Source organism: Hippopotamus amphibius, chromosome 7 (genome assembly GCF_030028045.1).
Source record: "Hippopotamus amphibius kiboko isolate mHipAmp2 chromosome 7, mHipAmp2.hap2, whole genome shotgun sequence".
NCBI classification, from domain to species: Eukaryota; Metazoa; Chordata; class Mammalia; order Artiodactyla; family Hippopotamidae; genus Hippopotamus; species Hippopotamus amphibius.
Genome location: NC_080192.1, coordinates 3,480,073 through 3,499,014, shown reverse-complemented (window position 1 = coordinate 3,499,014; position 18,942 = coordinate 3,480,073). Strand labels below are relative to the sequence as shown.

The 18,942-nt window shown below is 57.5% G+C and overlaps 1 protein-coding gene across 6 annotated transcripts; it reads left to right on the top strand.

Annotated features, from left to right (window-relative positions):
* Positions 1 to 288: 288 nt before the first annotated feature.
* On the top strand, positions 289 to 17,981 carry TRMU (tRNA mitochondrial 2-thiouridylase). Of its 6 annotated transcripts, none has more exons than XR_009054784.1 (12): positions 289 to 416; positions 2,702 to 2,867; positions 3,608 to 3,714; positions 8,028 to 8,150; positions 11,860 to 12,032; positions 13,452 to 13,505; positions 13,590 to 13,656; positions 15,009 to 15,109; positions 16,211 to 16,257; positions 16,391 to 16,535; positions 16,952 to 17,034; positions 17,508 to 17,559. XR_009054784.1 is itself a non-coding variant. In XM_057742742.1 (12 exons), the coding sequence occupies exons 1-12, from the start codon at positions 335 to 337 to the stop codon at positions 17,682 to 17,684; spliced, it is 1,317 nt and encodes a 438-aa protein (XP_057598725.1). In that variant the 5' UTR covers positions 289 to 334; the 3' UTR covers positions 17,685 to 17,981. The 6 variants fall into 6 exon arrangements, 5 of the variants coding, with proteins under 5 accessions (XP_057598725.1, XP_057598726.1, XP_057598728.1 ...); XM_057742742.1 differs by having other exon boundaries at positions 16,211 to 16,249; positions 17,508 to 17,981; XM_057742744.1 differs by lacking the exon at positions 289 to 416 and adding an exon at positions 425 to 876 and having other exon boundaries at positions 16,211 to 16,249; positions 17,508 to 17,981.
* The last annotated feature ends 961 nt before the right edge of the window (positions 17,982 to 18,942 follow it).

The window sequence follows — 18,942 nt, the reverse complement described above, 5'->3', positions numbered from 1 at the left end:
TGCTCCCGGGGCGCCCGCCTAAGCCGCCCGCGCCGGCGCTGCTGGGAACGCAGCCGCGAGACGCACGCACGCGTGCGCGCGGCAAGCACCGAGCGCGTCAGGCGCCTGCGCGCGCCGCGAGGGTAGCCGAGGGCCGGGCGGGCCGGGGACGCGGGCGGGGACCCGGGCTCGCGGGCGGAGGCCGGGGAGCGCCGGGCCGGGCGGAACTCACGGCGCCGAGCCCACGCTTCCGGCCGGGCCGCTCCTGCCAGCGCTCCGCCGAGGGGCGGGACTTCCGGCGCGACGCGGAAGCTGCGGTAGCGTCGGCGGCGGCGAGGCTCGTTGGCAGCGGGCGATGCAGGCGGCGCGGCACGTCGTGTGCGCACTGTCGGGCGGGGTGGATAGCGCCGTGGCCGCGCTGCTGCTGAGGCGGCGAGGTGAGGCGGCCGAGGGCCCGGGGCGGGCCGGCCGGGCGCTCAGCGGGCGAGGCCACGTCTGTGCTGCGCTCGGCGGGCGACAGGCTTGCGCAGGAGCGCCGGCTGCGGGCGTCTGGCGCTGCCTCGGGTCGGCAGCGCGGAGGCCCGGTGCGTCTCAGCCCTCCGCCTCCGCGGCCGCTTCCGGCGAGGCCTCGCGCCCCGGCGGCACGAGCGGGCCCGCTGCGGGCAGCCGCCTTGGCGCTGCAGAGCGCACCCAACGTCCCTGCCCGGGACGGGTGGCTTAAGCTCTCCCTGCCCGGACACTGGGCAGCGCCTGCCGCACGGGCTGCTGGAGGTGCTCAGCAACACGGGGCGTGCACAGCCCTCACCCCCGTGCCCGGCACGTCCTAGGAGCGCAGAGAGCGGTGGCGGCGATTCGTTCATGTTGTTAGTAGCCGTTACGAAAGGTGTCATTAAAAGGGTAGGTAGAGGCACACTGTAAGCACATACACGTGCGAGAGAGGGGGACTCAGCATCACAGAGGTGGTGGCGTTTGAGCTGAGACTGTCGTGAAACCCAGGCTCACGTGTCCAACGCGCAGTGAGGCCAGACTAACCGAAAGTTGGAGTCTGGAGCAGAGGAAGGTTTCCTGCTCGAGGAGGTGTCTCCCGGGAGGTGGGAGACTTAGATTCCCCGCAAGTCCGTGGCGCCAAGGCTTGAAGGAGGGTGGGGTTTCACTCAGCAAAGATGGGGTCACGAGGTGAGGAGAAAAGCACCTCTGGCAGAGGCAGCCGCAGGAGCGGAAGCGCAGGGCGTGGAGGCGTTGGCCGGCTGTGGCCACAGGGAGGTGGAAGGACAGGGGTGGAGAGGTAGCTTGAACCCTGGTTATGAAACGTGTTGTGTTAGGGACTTCAGACTGTGTTGGGTAACAGTGCGGAGCCCTTGAAGGGTTGTGACAAGGCCGTGACATGTTTGGGGAGATGTGGCAGGTGGCCCTGGGCGGAGACTAGATATGTTATTTTACTACTTCAGGAAGGTAAGCCCTCTTTTCCAGAATCAGACTGTACAGCTACATATTCCAGCCTCCTCTGTGGGGGAAGCTGATGGATGTAGCAGAGAAAAAGCATGTCCTCTCCTCTCAGCATCAGTGTTTTCCCCAGTCTTGTTGGAGGTGCATGTTCTGTCACATGCCTCCTGGAAAGTTAAGGACCAGCAGGGCACTAAGGTCTCATCCTGGAGTACCGGAGCATGTGCCGTGTAAGAGGTCACATCTCCAGGAAAAAGACGATCAGGCGGATGAGGCTATAGAAGATATTTTCAAAGCTCTGGGTGCAGAGTTGTGTATTTGTTCTGTTTAAGCTCCTGTTCTCTGCTGGGCACTGCTGGGCACTGGGGACACGTGGGCGTATGAGACTCAGCTCCGTGCTCTAGTGAGCTGTGGGGGGCATGGCCTGGAACTACTGGAGCCCAGTGTGCTGTGCGCTGTAAGAGAAGCAGAGTCAGGTGGTTTGGGAAGCAGAGGAGGGAGGGCCTCTTACCTGTTGGGATGGGCGTGGGGGTGGTCTTGCTAATGTGGCCTTTTAGTACTTGGCAGAGCTTTGTCATTGAATCTCTGGTCTTTGTGGAGTATGTACTGTATTAAACCTTTTACGGTCAAATGTCCTGTCTTTCATTACATTGAGCCTACCCAAAAGAAACAGATTTCTCATATGTGGTAGACACCTGTGTAGTTCTAAAGTTGGTCTTTCCAGTATTTGGGTGGGTACGTTGTCAGCAACAGAAAAGGGAAAAAATAGGTCTCAAAATATACAGATCGTACAGCCCTTATAATAAAGTAACCAAAATTTTAAATGTCTGTATGTCTGATGGCTTAGAATCTCATTCTTAGATGGTAACTGGAAAAACTTTTGAAATGAGTTTACTTTTCTGATAACTGAATGGTGGCTTTTGTTTTGAAAGAGTGTGTTGAATTTCTGCTCTCCGCTCATTCGTTCACCCGTTGGCTAAGCCTCTCTACGTGCTTGGCATTGTGCTGACACAGCGTGGGGGTGCGAAGATGAAAACATGCCGTCTTGTTCATACCTCGGGGACGCAGGCCATCAGTGCAGCCCCACAGCGTGTTGCAATGATGGAGGCCTTTACCAAGTGCAGGGGGAGGGCCTGGGTGGGAGCATCGGCCAGAGTCAGGGTGGTTTGCACTAAGATGCAGTCAGAACGCGGAAGGCCGTGTGGCAAAGGGTGGACTGCCAGGCACCACCCAAGGTTTTCATACACCCTCTTTAATGGGTCCTTCGGCCCTCCCCCAGGTTACCAGGTGACAGGGGTGTTTATGAAGAACTGGGACTTGCTGGACGAGCGTGGAGTTTGCACTGCCGACAAAGACTGTGAAGATGCTTACAGAGTTTGCCAAATCCTAGACATCCCCTTCCGTCAAGTGTCCTACGTGAAGGAGTATTGGAACGACGTGTTCAGGTGGGGGCAGTTCCTGACCAGTTCCCAACGCAGAAGGCTTTCCAAGGGCAGGACTGCCGTAGGCAGCCAGGCTGATGGCGTGCAGCCAGCGCTTTGTGTATTTTTCAGCAGGGATGCCAGAGACCATTTGCGGGAGGCCTCAGCCGCCCTCAGGGAGTGTGTGTTAGAGGCCAGGCCTGCGTCCCAGAGCACCCCTAGCCCATATTCCTGTCACTGTGCCACCTGCCAGAAGTCTCGTTCATGTCTCTTGAAGCTTGAGATGTGTCTGCTGCTGCATTAGCATACAGGAGCTCGGGCTGGGGTGTCCCCTGGAAGGCTGGCTGTGACCAGTCCCTCGGGACACTTACACTGGGTAGTAGATGACAGACTGAGGAGTCAGCTGGGCTGCTGGTTTAACACATACCTGGACCCGGTTCTGGGATGGGGCCCCGGGACCTGCACTTTGACGGGCACTTCAGTTGATTCTAATGGAGGGAGTCCTTTGGGTCTTACTTTGGGAACTGGTGCAATGGGGCTTGCTGCCTGGTGGGTGTAGGTTCAGGTGGGCAGTGTAGCTGGCTTTAAACAAATGTGCGATGAAAATATTGAAAATGGCTCTATACTGAAGCTCGCCTGTTTTGCAGAAAATTATGGTTTTGGTAAGACAAGGAGAAGTTCTAAATTAAGCAGGTAATTTAACTGATTTATTTTTCCGTAGAATGTTTCACACTTAAAAATGAAGTCTTTTTCTCTTATTCCAGTGATCTTTTAAATGAATATGAAAAAGGAAGAACTCCCAATCCTGATATAGTCTGCAACAAGCGTATCAAGTTCAGTTGTTTTTTTAACTATGCTGTGGATAATCTCGGTAAGTAGTTTGGATTAGCTTCATTTGTCTTTTTAAAAATCATAAGATTTCCAGGACCTGTGGTTGGTTTCACCATGTATCTGTTTGATATTGGTGGTGACTTTTCTGGATCTGAGGATGTAAAGCCAAATTTGAAGAGCTCAACCCAGCCGTGGATAAGTATTTTTCCATCAGACTCTGGAGAGAGAGTCATAGCTGAGCCAGGCAGACACCGTCACGCTGCGTCTGCTTTCATGCTCGCAGTTCGTATCATCGCAAAAAACTCCTGATAAAGGAACAGACAGGCTCTGATGTTGGAGGTGAGTTGGGTGAACAGGCCTTTACATACTACGTGAATGATGGCGTATCTGGGTCTTTTGGCTGCATCCGTTATGACTGTGCACGCGTGAAGCCCCTTCTGAAGGAGAGCCCCGAACCAGACGGGAAGTATTACCCGTCCAGCGTCTGAGGACCGACCTCGAGCGCTGTGACTTGCCCGAGACGCACGTGGGCGATTGGATGCTCTTAGAAAACACGGGCGCTCACAGTGTCGCTGCTGCTTCTGCTCTCAGTGGATTCCAGAGGCCACACCTCTACGCCGTGATGTCAGGGCCCAGGTGGCAACTGGTGTGGCAACTCCAGAACCACGCCTTCCCACCCAGGTAGGGGGGCAGGATGCTGTCCACGCACCTGTGTCCTGTGCTTGGGAGAGCAGAGTGAAGGTCACCCGGCAGGCTGTGCTGCGGCTCGTATGCGTGTGTGGGCACCATTCTTGTAGCTGTGAACTGTGAATGTAGCTTGAATTAAGGGTTTGGGGGACCACTCAATTACTGCTAGTTTTGAAATTTCTGTGACTACACCTGGCACAGATGCAACAGTGTGGAGGCCTGGGAGATGGAGTCACATGTATCTGCGTTCCTGTGGAAGTTATTTGAGTGTTTGTTTTACATGGATTTTTATTCACTTTTCAAATATGCTCCTAAAGCGTGCCCCTCGACTGCTGAGCAAGTGTTGGTAGCTTGTGCACTAGCAAAGTGGACCAGAAGCTTAGTGTTATGACCTGTTATTAAAAAAAATAATAATAAAGTATCTTGAAATTGGAAAAGAGAAATATCATAAGATTTTCAGAGAAAGCCAAAAATCAAAACCTTGTAAACAGTTTCATCTTGCAGGAGGAAAGGAAGCAGTGAAAACAATAGTTTATATTTCACTGGATAAGAAAGAGCTCTCTGGCGATGCACAAATGCTAGGATCCCTGGGAGGAGAGCGTGCGTCTTTGTCACGGACCGCACAGCTATAAGGACCAGCACGGTCGATTTCAGGAGAACAACCTCAGAAAACCCTGAGGAAGGAAGTGTTGGATCACTGGCCAAAGAGGTGAAAGGTGGGGCCCCCAGACCCCACCTGCAGGTTCAGCTTCACTCAAAGCAGCTCTAGTTGCAGATGTGATTATATTTAGTGGAAGTTTCAGGAGCCCTAATTCAGAACTTAAGAAACTCAGCGTTTAGCTTCTTGTTAGTCGCCCCTTTTGCTGGTTCTACTGAGAGCTTTTCTCTTGCTTTAAAAGCAGGTTTCTGCTTTGTCTCGGAAATGGGTCTGGGTCCGTAGCTGATTCTGGGTCCTGGGTCTCTTTTGTTTCTCTGGTTTGAAGCCATGTCTTCGTGGCCTGTTCTAAAAGCCCGTTTCTGTTCAAGGTCTTGCTGCCGCTGACAGCTTGCCTGCAGGTTTTGTCTGTTCCCAGCTTTCTGCCTGCTCATTCGCGGCTGCCTGGGGGCGCATCCCCATTCCTCGTGGTGTCTGTTGCTGTGCTTTCGTGAATTCAGGTTCTTTTTCTCATCTCCCGTTGTTGGGGTCACCATAACAAGCTTCTGAAGTTCTGGACGCTGGTCTTTCACGTCATTCTGGCCCATTGCAGCTCACCCTGCCTCATCTGCCACGTGCCAAGACATGCTGTGTGCCAGCGATGCAGTGGTGCCACGGGACCGTTGGCCACCCTGTCCTGTCAGCACTTCTGAATGACTTAAAAGGGGACAGAGTAGGCTTGCCAACCCTATGTGCAAGTGACCTGCCGCTGAGACGTCAATGATGAAAAGTTGGGTCATGGAGTTATGTTATTTTTTTACTAAAAATGCGTACAAGAACAACAGATTGGGGGCTTTCCAGGTGGTGCAGGGGTTAAGAATCCACCTGCCAATGCAAGGGACGAGCCCTGATCTGGGAAGATTCCCACGTGCTGCGGGGCAGCTAAGCCTGTGCACCATAACTACTGAGCCTGCGCTCTAGAGCCCGCGAGCCACAACTGCTGAGCCCATGTGCCACAACTACTGAAGCCTGCGCGCCTAGAGCCCGTGCTCTGCAATAGGAGAAGCCACAGCAATGAGAAGCCCACACACCTAAAATGAAGAGTAGCCCCCAACTCGCCACAACTAGAGAAAGCCTGTGCACAGCAATGAAGACCCAATGCAGCCAAAAATTAAATAAATAAATAAATTTAAATTAAAAAAAAAAAAAGGAACAATGAATTGAAGTCCTAATGGATTTGAATGCTGGGCTAACATGAAATTGGGTAGAGATAAATGCAGTTTGCTACCTAGCTTCAGTAGTTAAATCTCCTGGTACAGGATTGGGAGTTGATCTCGGGCCTCGAGGGGCCGCAGGCTGGCTGTGAGCCTGCAGTCTGGCACCAAAGCCAGCGCAGCCCAAGTTTGCTTTGTGACCAGGACGTCGGGGGAAGGGGGAGGGGGTCCACTGGGGGCCACACTGGGCAGCCCGCGTTCAGTGGCTGCATTTAGTTCCAGTTTACTCGGGAAGAAGAGTGACAGACTCGTGGCATGTGAGTTGGTTTTGATGTTGAGAGTGGGGGAGGTGAGCTGTCTGACGACGTTTTGGGGCCACCATAGCTGCGCAAGCGTGTACCTAGGGTCACATTCCAGCATGGGACCCCAGAGGGCAGAGCTGGGGTGTGCGGAGGAAGATTCCACTCGGGGGAGGCACAGACCGCTCCTCAGGGGAACGGTGCTTCTGGAGAGCGCGAAGCTCCTCGTCACCTTGGCTTCCCAGGGGGCCCCAGGTGGCCTTCTGTCGGGGATGCTTTGGAAGACTTTATGCATTACATGCTTCCAAGTCTGAATTTACTGTGTGAACAGTGCAACATGGAGAAATACATGAAACCTACACTTCTGAAATCTTAGGGCTTCTCACAAAGAATCCTACATTTTTTTGCAGTATAACTGGTGGTTCTTTAAGGAAATAAAGGTTTTTTTTCTCTATTAGAGAATCAATCAAGATGTAATAACGTGCTCCTAAACGTGCTTTTTCAAGTGGTTAATATGCAACAGTTAATTCTTACTGCTTCCTTTGTTTTGCACTGAGCTTCTTTCATTGGTTAGCAATACTGAATGTCTGAAATATTCTCACAGTGCGGAAGTTATGGATTAATATGTGCCTTGGTGGGTTCTTTCACTTTTCTGCATGATGTAGAAAGAAGAAATTGGTTATGCCAGTTGGTTCTTCACCATGATAAAAATAATACGTATTTATTAAAGAAAACTTGAAATTCAGAATAGTAAAAAGAGGAGGGAAAGTGTCATCTATAATTTCACCTCCCAGAATCAAAGGAAGAGACTTTCTGATATTTGTTTTCATATTTTTCTCTACATTTAAAAAAGTGGCGTTATGTGCTTTTTTCCCTACTGAAGAATGTCGTAAACGTTTTCCCATTAGGGATTCTGTGTAAGCGGCACCGTTGTCATAGCGACGGCATGTTAATTTACTTCCTGGTCTCCTCATGTTGAACATTTTGGTTGTTTTCAGTTTTTCCTTAGTATGAGAAACACTGAAATGAGCTTTTTGTACTTAAATCTTTGTGTGCATATCTGACTTTTTTCCCTAAGCTAGAATGAATGGATAGATAGTAACTTTAGAAAGGCTCTTAGACGTGCAGTGAAATCTTGTAGCAAGATTATATCAGTTTAAAGGCTGCTCATTTAGTGGAATTTCAGGTGTGCCTCTGCTCCCTGGGGTCTGGGCATTCGAGAGTGGGGCGGGACATCTGCACAGACCGTTTGCTGTGAGGCCTGGTGTCTGTCTGTCTGCTGCTTGGGGCACCCTGGGCCTGGATGGGCCGAGGCCAGCAAGTGCAAGTCGAAAATCTGATCCTCAGGACTTCGCTGGTGGTGCAGTGGTTAAGACTTGAGCTTCCACTGCAGGGGCCGTGGGTTCCATCCCTGGTCAGGGAACTAAGATCCTGCATGCCATGCCCCCCCCCCCCCCAAATTAAAATAATAAAAATAAAAAAATAAAATCTAATCCTTGTGTTTTTAAAAACCTCCCAGGAGCAGATGCAGTCGCTACGGGTCACTATGCAAGAACATCCCTGGAAGATGAAGAGGTCTTTCAGCAGAAGCACGTTAAGAGGCCAGAAGGGCTTTTCAGAAATCGACTTGAAATTAGAAATGGTGAGTAGAAGGGCCTGGGCCAGAGCTTAATTGTTTGTGAATGAAGTAGAACATTTTGAAGGATGACCGTGAGTTGTTTGAGCACACCTCCCCGATGTCTCTCCGTGTGTTCCAAACTAGCTTGTTGGGTTTAGTTTCCTCTTCAGAAAAGGACAAATACCGAGGGTCGTTCCCCCCAGGGGCCTGTGATGGGTACCAGGAGGAGGCTCAGGCGGGCGCCCGGGCAGGGCTGCTGGGAAACTGAAGCCGTGGTTCATAACCCGGCTCTGGGAGGAAACACGCAACAGTGATGATTGGAGTGTGACAGGCCCTGGTTCTCACCCTCAGGTCTTCGAGGGCTTGAGATTGAGATGAGCTTCAGTGTGACATGAGGCTGGGACCTGACATGGTACAGGCTTGTAACTCTGCTTGTGAAGGTTACACGTGTGGAAACTAGCTTATCACACTGTTCACAGTAGCTGGGACCTGGAGGCCACCTACATGCCCATCAACAGAGGAGTGGATGTGACACATGTATATAATGGGTTACTACTCGGCCATAAACAGGAATGACACTGAGTTATTTGTAGTGAGGCGGACGGACCTAGAGTCTGTCATATAGAGTGAAGTAAGCCAGAAAGAGAAAAACAAATACCGTATGCTAACGCATATATGTGGAATCTGAAAACAATGGTACTGATGAACCCAGTGGCAGGGCAGGAATAAAGACGCAGACATAGAGAGCGGACTAGAGGACATGGGGAGGCCGGGAAGGAGAAGCTAGGGCGAAGGGAGAGGGTAGCACTGACATAGATACATTGAGAGCTGGTGGGAAGCTGCTGCATAACACAGGGAGATCAACTCGATGATGGGTGACGACCTAGAGGGCTGGGGGAGGGAGGGAGGGAGTCGCGGGAGGGAGGGGATATGGGGATATATGTGTAAATACAGCTGATTCACTTTGGTGTACAGCAGAGACTGGCACAACAGTGTAAAGCAATTATGCTCCAATAAAGATCTGGAAAAAAAAACTGGCTTATCGGTGTCGGGGGAGCGAGATTACAGCCGCCTGGAGGGTGCCAGGCCGTCAGCTGAAGGGCTGCTGGCTTGTGTGGTGCGCGTCCGCCGTGGAGAAGGGGAACTGGCATCACGACTCAGCGGAAGACAAACGGCGCGCGGAGCCGGCTCTCTGCGGGCGGTTTCCACCGCTGCGGGCCCATGGGGGCCTTGGCACCTCCCCGCACCCGCCGTGATATCAGCGTGCGCCCCACCGCGCCCCTCCTGGCAGTGCCAGCTCTGGTTCCACTTCTCAGACGAGGAAACGGACGCTTGGCTGCGGTCGCGACGGGGGGCCTCAGGCCGGGATCCGGGCCGGGCCGCTGCCCAGCTCCGCCGTCCTCGGTCCCTGCGCGTCCCGCTGTCCTCCGTGTCATCCCGCCCCACCCGAAGGCTGCGGCTCGGCCGCCCCGCTTTCCTCTCTCTCCCTCCCTCCGCTCTCTCGGCAGCCGAGGCCACAGAGAGCCTTGCTGACGGGGCGCCGACCAGGCCACCGCCTGCCTGGTGTTGGGAGGGTTCCCGCTGCTGCCTCCTGGGCCCTGTGTGTTCCCTGTGGGGACGCGTGTGTGTGTTGGGGGGGGGGTGCTGACCCGTGGGGAGAGGTGACCGCTTCCCTCCCCAGGAGCTGCCTTCGCCCTCCTGGGCACGCTCGCCGGGAAGTCCTCCACCTCAGGACACGGCTTTGACGGCCCAGCCCTGCCGCCTGCAGACTCCACGGCGGAATTTGCCCAGTGAGCGTGGGTCTGAGGGGCCTGAGGAGGCCCAAGAAGGGCTTGCTTCCATGTCGTGCAGCCAGGCCCGCTTACCTCGCGGAAAAGGTGCCGCCTTGCAGGTCTGTCTGGGCCTTCTTTGACAGGCCGCAGGCACTCACACCTCTGATCGCGTTGGCGTGTGCTCTGTTCTGTGCAGCTGTTTTAACAAATGCCATTCTCCGTGGGTTGCCTTTTTGGTTTGTTTTTTGTTCTGGTCGTGCTGTGTGGCAGGCAGGATCTTAGGTTCCCCGACCAGGGATCAAACCTGCGCCCCCTGCAGTGGAAGCGCAGAGTCCTGACCACCGGACCACCGGGGAAGTCCTCTCCGCTTTTAAGGCACCTAGAGATTTTCATTTTGCTGGGACTCAGTTGCCCTGGAGACGTAGACTGGGGCCTCTGGGCCTGGGTCCTTGGGGAGGGTGCACGGGGCAGCAGAGCCCAGCCCGCGCTGCTGGCCCTGGGCCTGGGCAGATGTCTTCACCTTTCACCCGTCCCAGTGGCAGGTGGCACCCTGGCTGACCCGGAGGAGTGAGGCTGCTGACTGCAGCTCGGGGCACAGACAGACCGTCGCCGAGGGGGCGTCCCTCTCTGTGGTTCAGGGTTGCCTGTTTTCTTTTTTAAAAATCATAGATTGCGAGTTTGTTTTAAAGTAACCCAGAACTTTGAGGAATTGCGAGTTACTCCCAGTGTTCTGAGGCTTTTATACGCACTTAGACTGTTTGAATTTAGGTTTGAAACAAGAGCATTTGGCACATGAGTCTCCTTCCTGATGACCAGTTGGCTGAACTCTCTTTTTCACTTTTCACTTGATTTTGTTGTTTTGTACATAAAAAGTGATGGAGTAGAAACCAGACAATTGGCCTCAGTTTCCAGCTCTGCCCTTCACTCCCTGCACCATTGTGGGCAGTCACTGATTATCTGAGCCTCAGTTTCCCCATCTGAAAATGGGGATAATTCTGTCGTAGGGCTAAAGTGAGAATCAAATTTGGTCACGGGTGGAAACCATTCGCTACATAGAGAGCGTGTTACACACGTGACTGGGCCGAGCCACATGCTGCGCCCGGGCTGTTTGCACCCTTGGCACGGGTGCGAGCTCTGGGTAGCAGAGCTCTGGTAGCAGCCGGAACACGGGTGTCACTTTCAGTTTCCTCCACTGGTCACTGAGCTGCAGAGTGTGGAAGGTGTGTGACACTCCAGGCAGGACCGAGTGGCCCGGAGGTGGAGCTGGGCCTTGTTTTCTGAACCGCATCCCATGACCAGGGTCAGTCACAGCTCTGCACTGTTGCTGTCAAGCCGGGAACGGGTCTTTGCAGTGAACAGAGCGTTAGAGAAACCGCAGCAGAGCAGCAGACTGACGTCAGCTTGGACGCTGAACAAAAGCCCACTGTTGCCGAGCGGGGAAGTGCGTTTAGCAGCCAGGTGCTGCTGGGGCGCATGGTCGCGTCCACGTGGGGCCTGGGAGGTGAGGAGAGGCCCCGAGCGCAGCCTGGGCGCGGACATGCCCTGTGGTTGTCAGGGAAACAGTGCAGCTGACACCGTGCCAGCAGAGTCTTCTCTTCCTTGTCTCATCTAGTTTCCCAAAATGTGACTCTGCTTGTTTTTTCTTAACACTTTATAACTTTTTTGTCATGTGGTGTTTAATCTTTGAGAATATTACAGTGTAATATATGAACTGGAATAAATTTCCTTATCACATAAACTGTACCTTTCGTGTATTTTGTTCAATAGTAGATGAATTTGGGATGAGAATTTTTCTTAGCTCAACCACGGCAGTTCTCTTTTCTGGAAGTCTGCTATTGAGTACTGATCTTTGCTTCTACCAGACCAGGGGTAATCTATCAAAGTAAACAGAAGAACATTATTAAAAGCAAAGTATGATTATTTTTATTCCTGCAACATCTTTTGTTCTTTATTCTTGGCAGCGGTAAAACTTCTCCAAGCAGCTGACAGCTTTAAAGACCAGACCTTCTTTCTCAGCCAGGTTTCCCAGGATGCCCTGAGGAGAACTCTCTTTCCCCTGGGGGGATTAACAAAAGCTTTTGTAAAGAAAATAGCTGCTGAGAATGGACTTCATCATGTGCTTCAGAAAAAAGAGGTAGGATTGAGGGGTGTGCGTGCTCCCGGCCTGGGGTCCCGCACACGCACCCCCCCCCCCACCCGGAATCTGGCATCGGGGGCGAGGAGCGGGTCTCACGCACAGTGGGAGGGGCTGGGTTGTTCTGAAGGCAGAGAAGAAGTGACCTCTCGCTCCCGGCCGTGCCTCAGCCCCCCTGGGGTGGCAGCGGTCCCCACAGCTTGGTGGCTGGTTGGGGTGCTCTTGGCTCAGCTGCCAGGTGAGAGCAGGGCGGTAAGCCGGGGCCCCGAGACCTTCGTCGGCACACAGGTCTCGCTCTCTGTCCACACATCAGCACGGCCTTGTCAGGTGTCTGGCCTCTGGGGACACGGTGAGGAGCGCAGTCTCATCCCTGCCTTCAGGGAGCTCAGGTCAAGGGGGCAGGCGGACAGACCTACCATCGTACACTCAGAAGGCTTCCCTGAGAGGAGGTGTAGGGTCCGGTGAGGGAAAACGCCGGTGGCTCTGATCTAGACTGGGGGATAGAGACGGGAAGGGCCCCAGAGGGAAGTCTGTTTGCCCTGAGACCCCAGGGTGAGTGGGAATTACTGTCACGTAGAAGGTCCCAAGCCTGGTGCGTTGGCGGAGTCGAGGCGAAGCCAGCGTGGTGGGGGCTTGGTGCTGGAGGGTGGGGTGCCATGGGGGTCCCAGCGGGCTCAGCAGACCCCCGGGGTGCCCAGTGCCACCAGGCCGTTCCGGGTCGAGGCAGCCTCAGCTGCGGCCACTACCTCCTGGCTGTCCCGGGCACGGGCATGGCCGTGCCTTTGTCAGCAAGTCCCTGTCCCAGCCCTCCCCCTCCTCCCTTTACCTGTTGGGTTTCCGGCCGTGGCTGGTAGGAGCCGAGGGAGCCGCCCTCACAGGACCCGCGTCCTAGGGAGACACAGGCCGGAATGTAGGCAGGACGCCGCGCGCCGGGCGCGGGGCAGAGAGCCCGTTCCCACTGGGCCTTCCCGCACGAGGACTGCCACCTTGAGGAAAAGCTCCTTCCTCCGGCCCACCCGTGATGCCTCCCCTTGTGGCCCGGCTTGTACCTCCTGCTCCTGCTCTGGTCTCTGTCTCTCCCCTGAGACTCAGTGGCCTGAGGGCTTGAGCAGCTTTAGTTTTCTTCTCTGGGCGGCTGGTCGGAAGGTCTGCAGCACGGGGGCCAGACCCTGCTGGGTGTGGAGAGGCTCCGCTTACTTAGCTGCCAAGGTCCATGTCTGGGGACCTGAAATAAGGCCCTGGAGGTCTGTCTGTGGCTGTGAGTGGTGTGTGCGGTGCTGGAGGAGGGACGCCAGGCCTCTGGCGGCGGCGGGGTGGGAGGGTGGGGAGAGGAGTGGGGCGGCCCAGGGTCTCCGAGTGGCGCGCAGGACCGCCCCCCGCCCGGCCGTTCTCTCACGGTCGGCATTTCTTTCATTTCAGAGCATGGGCATCTGTTTCATTGGTAAAAGAAATTTTGAGAATTTCATCCTTCAGGTGAGTGTCCCTTGGTGCCAGAGGATGGGGCCCTGTTTCTGCTCCGGACCTGGACCCGTTAGTGATGAACTATCTGTTTTCCAGTATTTACAGCCTCGACCTGGTAGATTTATCTCTGTAGAAGACAATAAAGTTCTGGGAACGCATAAAGGTGAGACGCAGCCTTGGGCTGCTTTTCGTCCTGAGCTCCTTGAGGCGGGAGGCAAGTTTGAGCTCTGGCAGTTTAGACAAGGTGCTGCCAGTCCCTCACGCAGTGTCCGTGAGTCAGGACTGCAGGGAGGGGTGTGGGTGGCGCCTGGGAAGGTGGGAGGGGCTCTGACGGAGTGTTTGCGTTTCCAGACGTGGGCTCCTTTAAGCACTGCAGCCAGTAGCAAAGGATGCCGTCTGGTTCCGAGGCCTCACTCTCTGAGTTATGTACCAAGTCCCCGTGCATAGACTTATTTTTTCATTATATAAAGACAATACTGGACTACAGAAAAACTACCCCCGGAGGGAAGGAGTTAGGTTGACTTCGGAGCACGAGTTCCTGATTTAGGACGCTGTGAAGAGCTGGGACCAGAAGATGGCCCTCCTGGCTGGGTTGCCGCACTCCGGGTGCCACTCCCTCATTCGCAGGCGCTGCTGGGGGTCGGGGCACCCTGAGCCTGCGCTGAGCTGGCGTGGGGAGGACGGGTCAGGCACGAGAGTTCACAGCCCAGGTGGGAGGACGGAAGTGGGCTCGGTCAGCGGTGGGGCTGTGCCCTTGGGGGCCTGATGACAGATGAGACTTGGCCCAGTGTGGGGCTCAGACGTGGACACTCACGGGGTGGGGTTCCTTGGAGACTCCCACCTCGGTTTGGGCCGAATGGCTTCCCCTTCCTGGTGCTGTTGGAGGGGCGGGGCTTAGAAATCACGGGCTCCAGGGAGCTGAGTGTTCTGGAGGCAGGAGGGGTGCCGGCCCTGCTGGGGACAACTGCAGGGCTGCTCCCAACCTGTCCCCCGCAGGAGGGTGTCAGAGGTAGAGCGACGGGCGTGGACACCTCGGTTCCCTCTGTTCCCGCCGCCTGCACGCGCGTCAGCCCGCGGGGGGAGGGGATGGGGGAGGGGTGGCCTAGGTGGCAGGTCTTGAGATGTTTGTGGTGGGGCGGGGGGGGGGGTGTGCAGAGGTAGTTGGGAAGAATGGGGCACAGAGAAATCGGGGCAGCCCTGGTGTCCCGGCCCCATGGTGGTTAGTACATGGTGGGGGAGTGGGGGTTGCCTGTGAAACCTGTCAGGGGCTCAGCAGGAGAGGCTCGTGGCTTCAGATGGGGCACTCGGGCCGCCTTCTAAAGGAGTGGTCCCTGCTCCTTGTGCGTCCGGGGGCCCCGCAGCTGGAGCTCTCCTTGCAGGGCGGGAGGCACAGCCTGACCCAGGTGGTCCACAGAGAGAGGCTCCCACCTGCCGCCTCCCACCCTCCTCCCTGTCCCGAGGGGTGGGTGTTTGAGATGGGACCCCTCCCACCTCACAGAGAAACTATTTCCATAGGTTGGTTCCTGTATACGTTGGGCCAGAGAGCCAACATAGGTGGCTTACGGGAGCCCTGGTACGTGGTGGACAAGGACGATGCCACGGGCGACGTGCTCGTGGTGAGTCGGGCTGGTGAGGGGATGGAGGCCTGGTCGCGGCAGAGCCCGTGGCGCTGAGCTGGGCGGGGGTGGGGGGTCTGCAGAGCAGCTGCGATTGGGAGCATCCTTGCCTGCCTTCTGCATCCTCCCGAGCTTGGCCCTGGGTACCAGAAGGGTTTCGTTTAAGGTACTTATTAGGCTCTTCCTGTATGTTGGCTACATTATTAATCATCACATCAGTCCCTGTAAATAGATGTTATTGCTCTGATTTTACAAACGAGGACAGGCTCGACGATTAAGCAGCATGGGAAGGTCTCGTGCAGAGGAGGTGGCTCGGTGCCCGGGACGGGGTCTGCACGTGGAGGGCTGCAGCGAGTCCCTGTTGAACAGGTCGGGGGGCAGAGCTGGGCTGACCCGGGCCGTCTGCCACGGCGGGGCCCTGGCCACTGGGAGCTTGCCCTGCTCCCCTCCCCGGGATACGTTCAGGGTCACAGCGTAGGCGAGGGAGGAGGGGTTGGGTGCTGCTGCTGAAGCCGGGAGGCCCCGTCCCCTGCAGGATGATTCTGCCCCAAATCTCAGCCGTGCCGAGGCTGAGCAGCCTGGCTCCGAGCACGCTCTGTCCCAGAGCGGGGGCCCTCCCTTAGCCGCGGGAGGTGGGGCCCGCGGACCTCACCTGCCGATTCCGGGACGTGGCCTCCCAGAAGAGCCCTGGGCGCAAAGGCCTGGACAGCGGTTCTGGTCAGGCGTGAATTAGTGATTTTAGTATAAAGTTTGGTTGTCTCTTTTGCTTTGAGAAAGGCCGTCCAATGACACGTGTCCCTGTGTGTGTGTCATTGTCTACGTAGAGCCCAAGGGCCCCGGATTTAATGCCCTTGATCCTGCTTCAGGGGAGGCCTGCTAGTTCCCAGGAGGCCAGGTGCCTGGTGGCCCCGGGAGCCCTGTCCCCGGCTGCGTGGGGCTTGGTGGGGTCCCTGTGGCGGTGTGGCTGGCCCGTGTGCCCCTGGCTCTGGGCAGGCAGGGGTGGTGGGGGCAGGAGCCGTGAGGTCGTGGGGGCAGGTCTCACGCTCCTCTGCTGCTTGCCGAGGGTGACCGTGACCAGTGACTTTCCTTCTCATGCCTCAGTTTCTTCGTCTGCAGAGTGGGGGTAGAGAGGCGCGAGGGGTAAGCACGTGAGTTTCCACGTGTCCGCGTGGGTTTCAGTGGGTGTGTGCTGGTGGGATCGTTGTTAGTGAAGTGCCGCGAGGGGGCTTCGGGGCGGGAGCCTCTACTGAGGGCTCTAGGGCGTCACGTTTCGCTCCTCAGGCCCCCCGGACGGACCACCCGGCCCTGTACAGGGACCTGCTGCGGACCGGCCGCGTGCACTGGATCGCGGAGGAGCCGCCCGCAGCCCTGGTCCGAGACAAGATGATGGAGTGCCACTTCCGCTTCCGCCACCAGATGGCACTAGGTGACTGCGCGGGGCTCGCGGGCGAGGCCCCCGTTAGGACAGGCGATTGGACCTGGGGCGGGCGGGGCCCCCACTGTTCGGATTGCGTACCTTGTGCAGCCCTCCTTGCCCTCTGCCTACATGGAGACAGCCCTGGGGGGCGCTGAGGCCAGCTTAGGCTCCTTTGTCCGTGACGCAGCGGGGGTCTCAGGAAGAGGGGGGGTGGGGGGAGTGGGGTTGAGCCTCCAGCGGGCAGGCTGGGCGGCAGGTTATGTATGTGTCACCCCTGGGCCCGGCGGGCAGCGCGGAGCTCCCCTGCCTGTCGCCCTGAGCTTCCTTTGTGCCCGGTGCCTGCTCCTTCCTCCCCGGGGCCAAGGCCTGGGGCCAGGCACACTTGGCAAGGCCAGCGCCCCTCCAAGGGCCCTTCTCTCCCCTAGTGCCCTGCGTGCTGACCCTCAATCAAGATGGCACCGTGTGGGTGACAGCCGTGACGGCCTTGCGGGCTCTCACCCTGGGACAGGTGAGTGGGGGGGCGCCGGCTGGCAGGCAGGCTGGGGTCTCGGCCCCGAGTCTGTGCCTGTGTATGGCCCAGGGCCCGGCCCTTCTTAGCACCTGCTCGGCTGTGCTGGGGCCGGGCTTGCGGCAGCGGGCTGTGTGCTCTGGAGGACAGCACGCGCTTGCTCCCCACCAGAGCAGCCGGTCTGCCGGGTGCTGAGGGGCAGAGGGGCTGCAGGGCTTCGGTCACGCGGCCCGTGAGGGTGGGCGCCCGGCCAGCCCTGCGACCACGAGGCCTGGCTCCTGTGCCGCCCCTGGGGGGCCGGCCGCCCTGCTCTGGCCTGCCTCCAGTCGGGGCCCCGGGGACGAGGACAGAAGAGAGAGAGGCAGAGCGCCGCGCCTCCCCAGCCCCGCCCAGCCACAGGTCCGGGCTCCTGGCTGCTCTGTGGGCACCCAGACACCGGGGCCCTCTGCAGGTGACGCCTCTCTCCTCTGCAGTTCGCTGTGTTCTACAAGGGGGACGCGTGCCTGGGCAGCGGGAAGATCCTACGCTTGGGGCCGTCCGCCTACACGCTCCAGAAGGGCAGGAGCAGGCCCGGTGTGGCCACGGCCACGGCCACGGAGGGCTCCAGCAACAGCCGGGGCGACAGCCCAGGCCTGGGGCCCACGCTCTGACGGAGGCCGAGCAGCTGCTGCGGAGCTCGCGGGAGGAGACGAGGGGGAGCGGAGCCGGGGCGGGGCCGCCGGGGGCGCAGCTGCTGCTGCCCGAACCTGGGGGAGCCCAGCTGGACCTGCCTCGGAGCCGGGGAGAGCCTGTCCTCTCGCGTGCTGGCTAGTGGCTCTGTCCCAAGTGCCCCTTGTGTAGGGCTCCTCTTCTACACCCCCTAGCAGGTGTCCCCGCTGGGATCGCGCGGAGGGCACCTGTGGAGGGGGTGGGTGGGCCGCAGGGGCAGCACCCAATAAAAACTCTGTCTGGGATGTGGATTCTGATGGCATCCTGTGGGGTGGGCCCAGGTGGGCCGTCTGGGGGGCTCCATGGCAGTGCCACGCGTGGGGAGGCGGGTGTGTGCTGTACGGGAGAGCAATGGAACCCCCCCCCATTGGCAGCCGTGCCCACCCTCACCTGTGGCAGAGGACATGTGGTGGGCCTCGAGTGAGGCCACTCTGAGCGGCGGTGGCCCTGCCCCCAGTCCTGGCAGCTGCCCCCGCAGAGTGCCCGGCACCCTGGCCAGTCACGTCAAAAACTGAAGGGCGACTTATAAACGTCGCAAGTTTCTCACAGCTGTGGAGCCTGGAAGTCTGAGGTCGGGGTGCCGGTTCCGATGCGGGAGGGTCCTGTTAGGGGTCACCGATGGGGCCGTCTTCTTGCTGTGTCTTCACGTGGTGGAAGGGGCAGGGATCCTTCCGCCTTCCACCCCAGCCACGCCGTGCGGCTTGTGGGATGTCAGTTCTCCCGCCAGGGATTGAACCCGGGCCCTCAGCAGTGACAGTACAAAGTCCTAACCACTAGACCACCAGGGAACTCCCTGGGGCCTCTTGAGAACACTGGTCCCATTCGTGAGGGCTCCAACCTCGAGTCCTAATCGCCTCCCGAAGGCCCCACCTCCTGCTGCCACCACATCAGGCATTAGGATTTCAACCTGTGCACTTCGGGACTCAAACACAGACCATACAGCGTGTGTGTGTGTGTGTGTGTTGGGCGGGCAGCTGTGCGCAGACCAGGACTGGCTTTGGCTGGGGGCATCTTGGTCTGCACGGAGTCCTAGGGTGGCTGTCGTCCTGCCCGGGGCGGTTGAAAGGTCAGCTGGGCAGCCGCCTCAGGGCTTGGAGGCGGGAGGTTTGGAGATGCTCCACCTGGCCTCCCCTGGACCTCACGGGCTCTGTGTTGCGGGGGGCGCCGTCCGCTGGGTCAGGCAGGAAGTTGGCCCTTCCT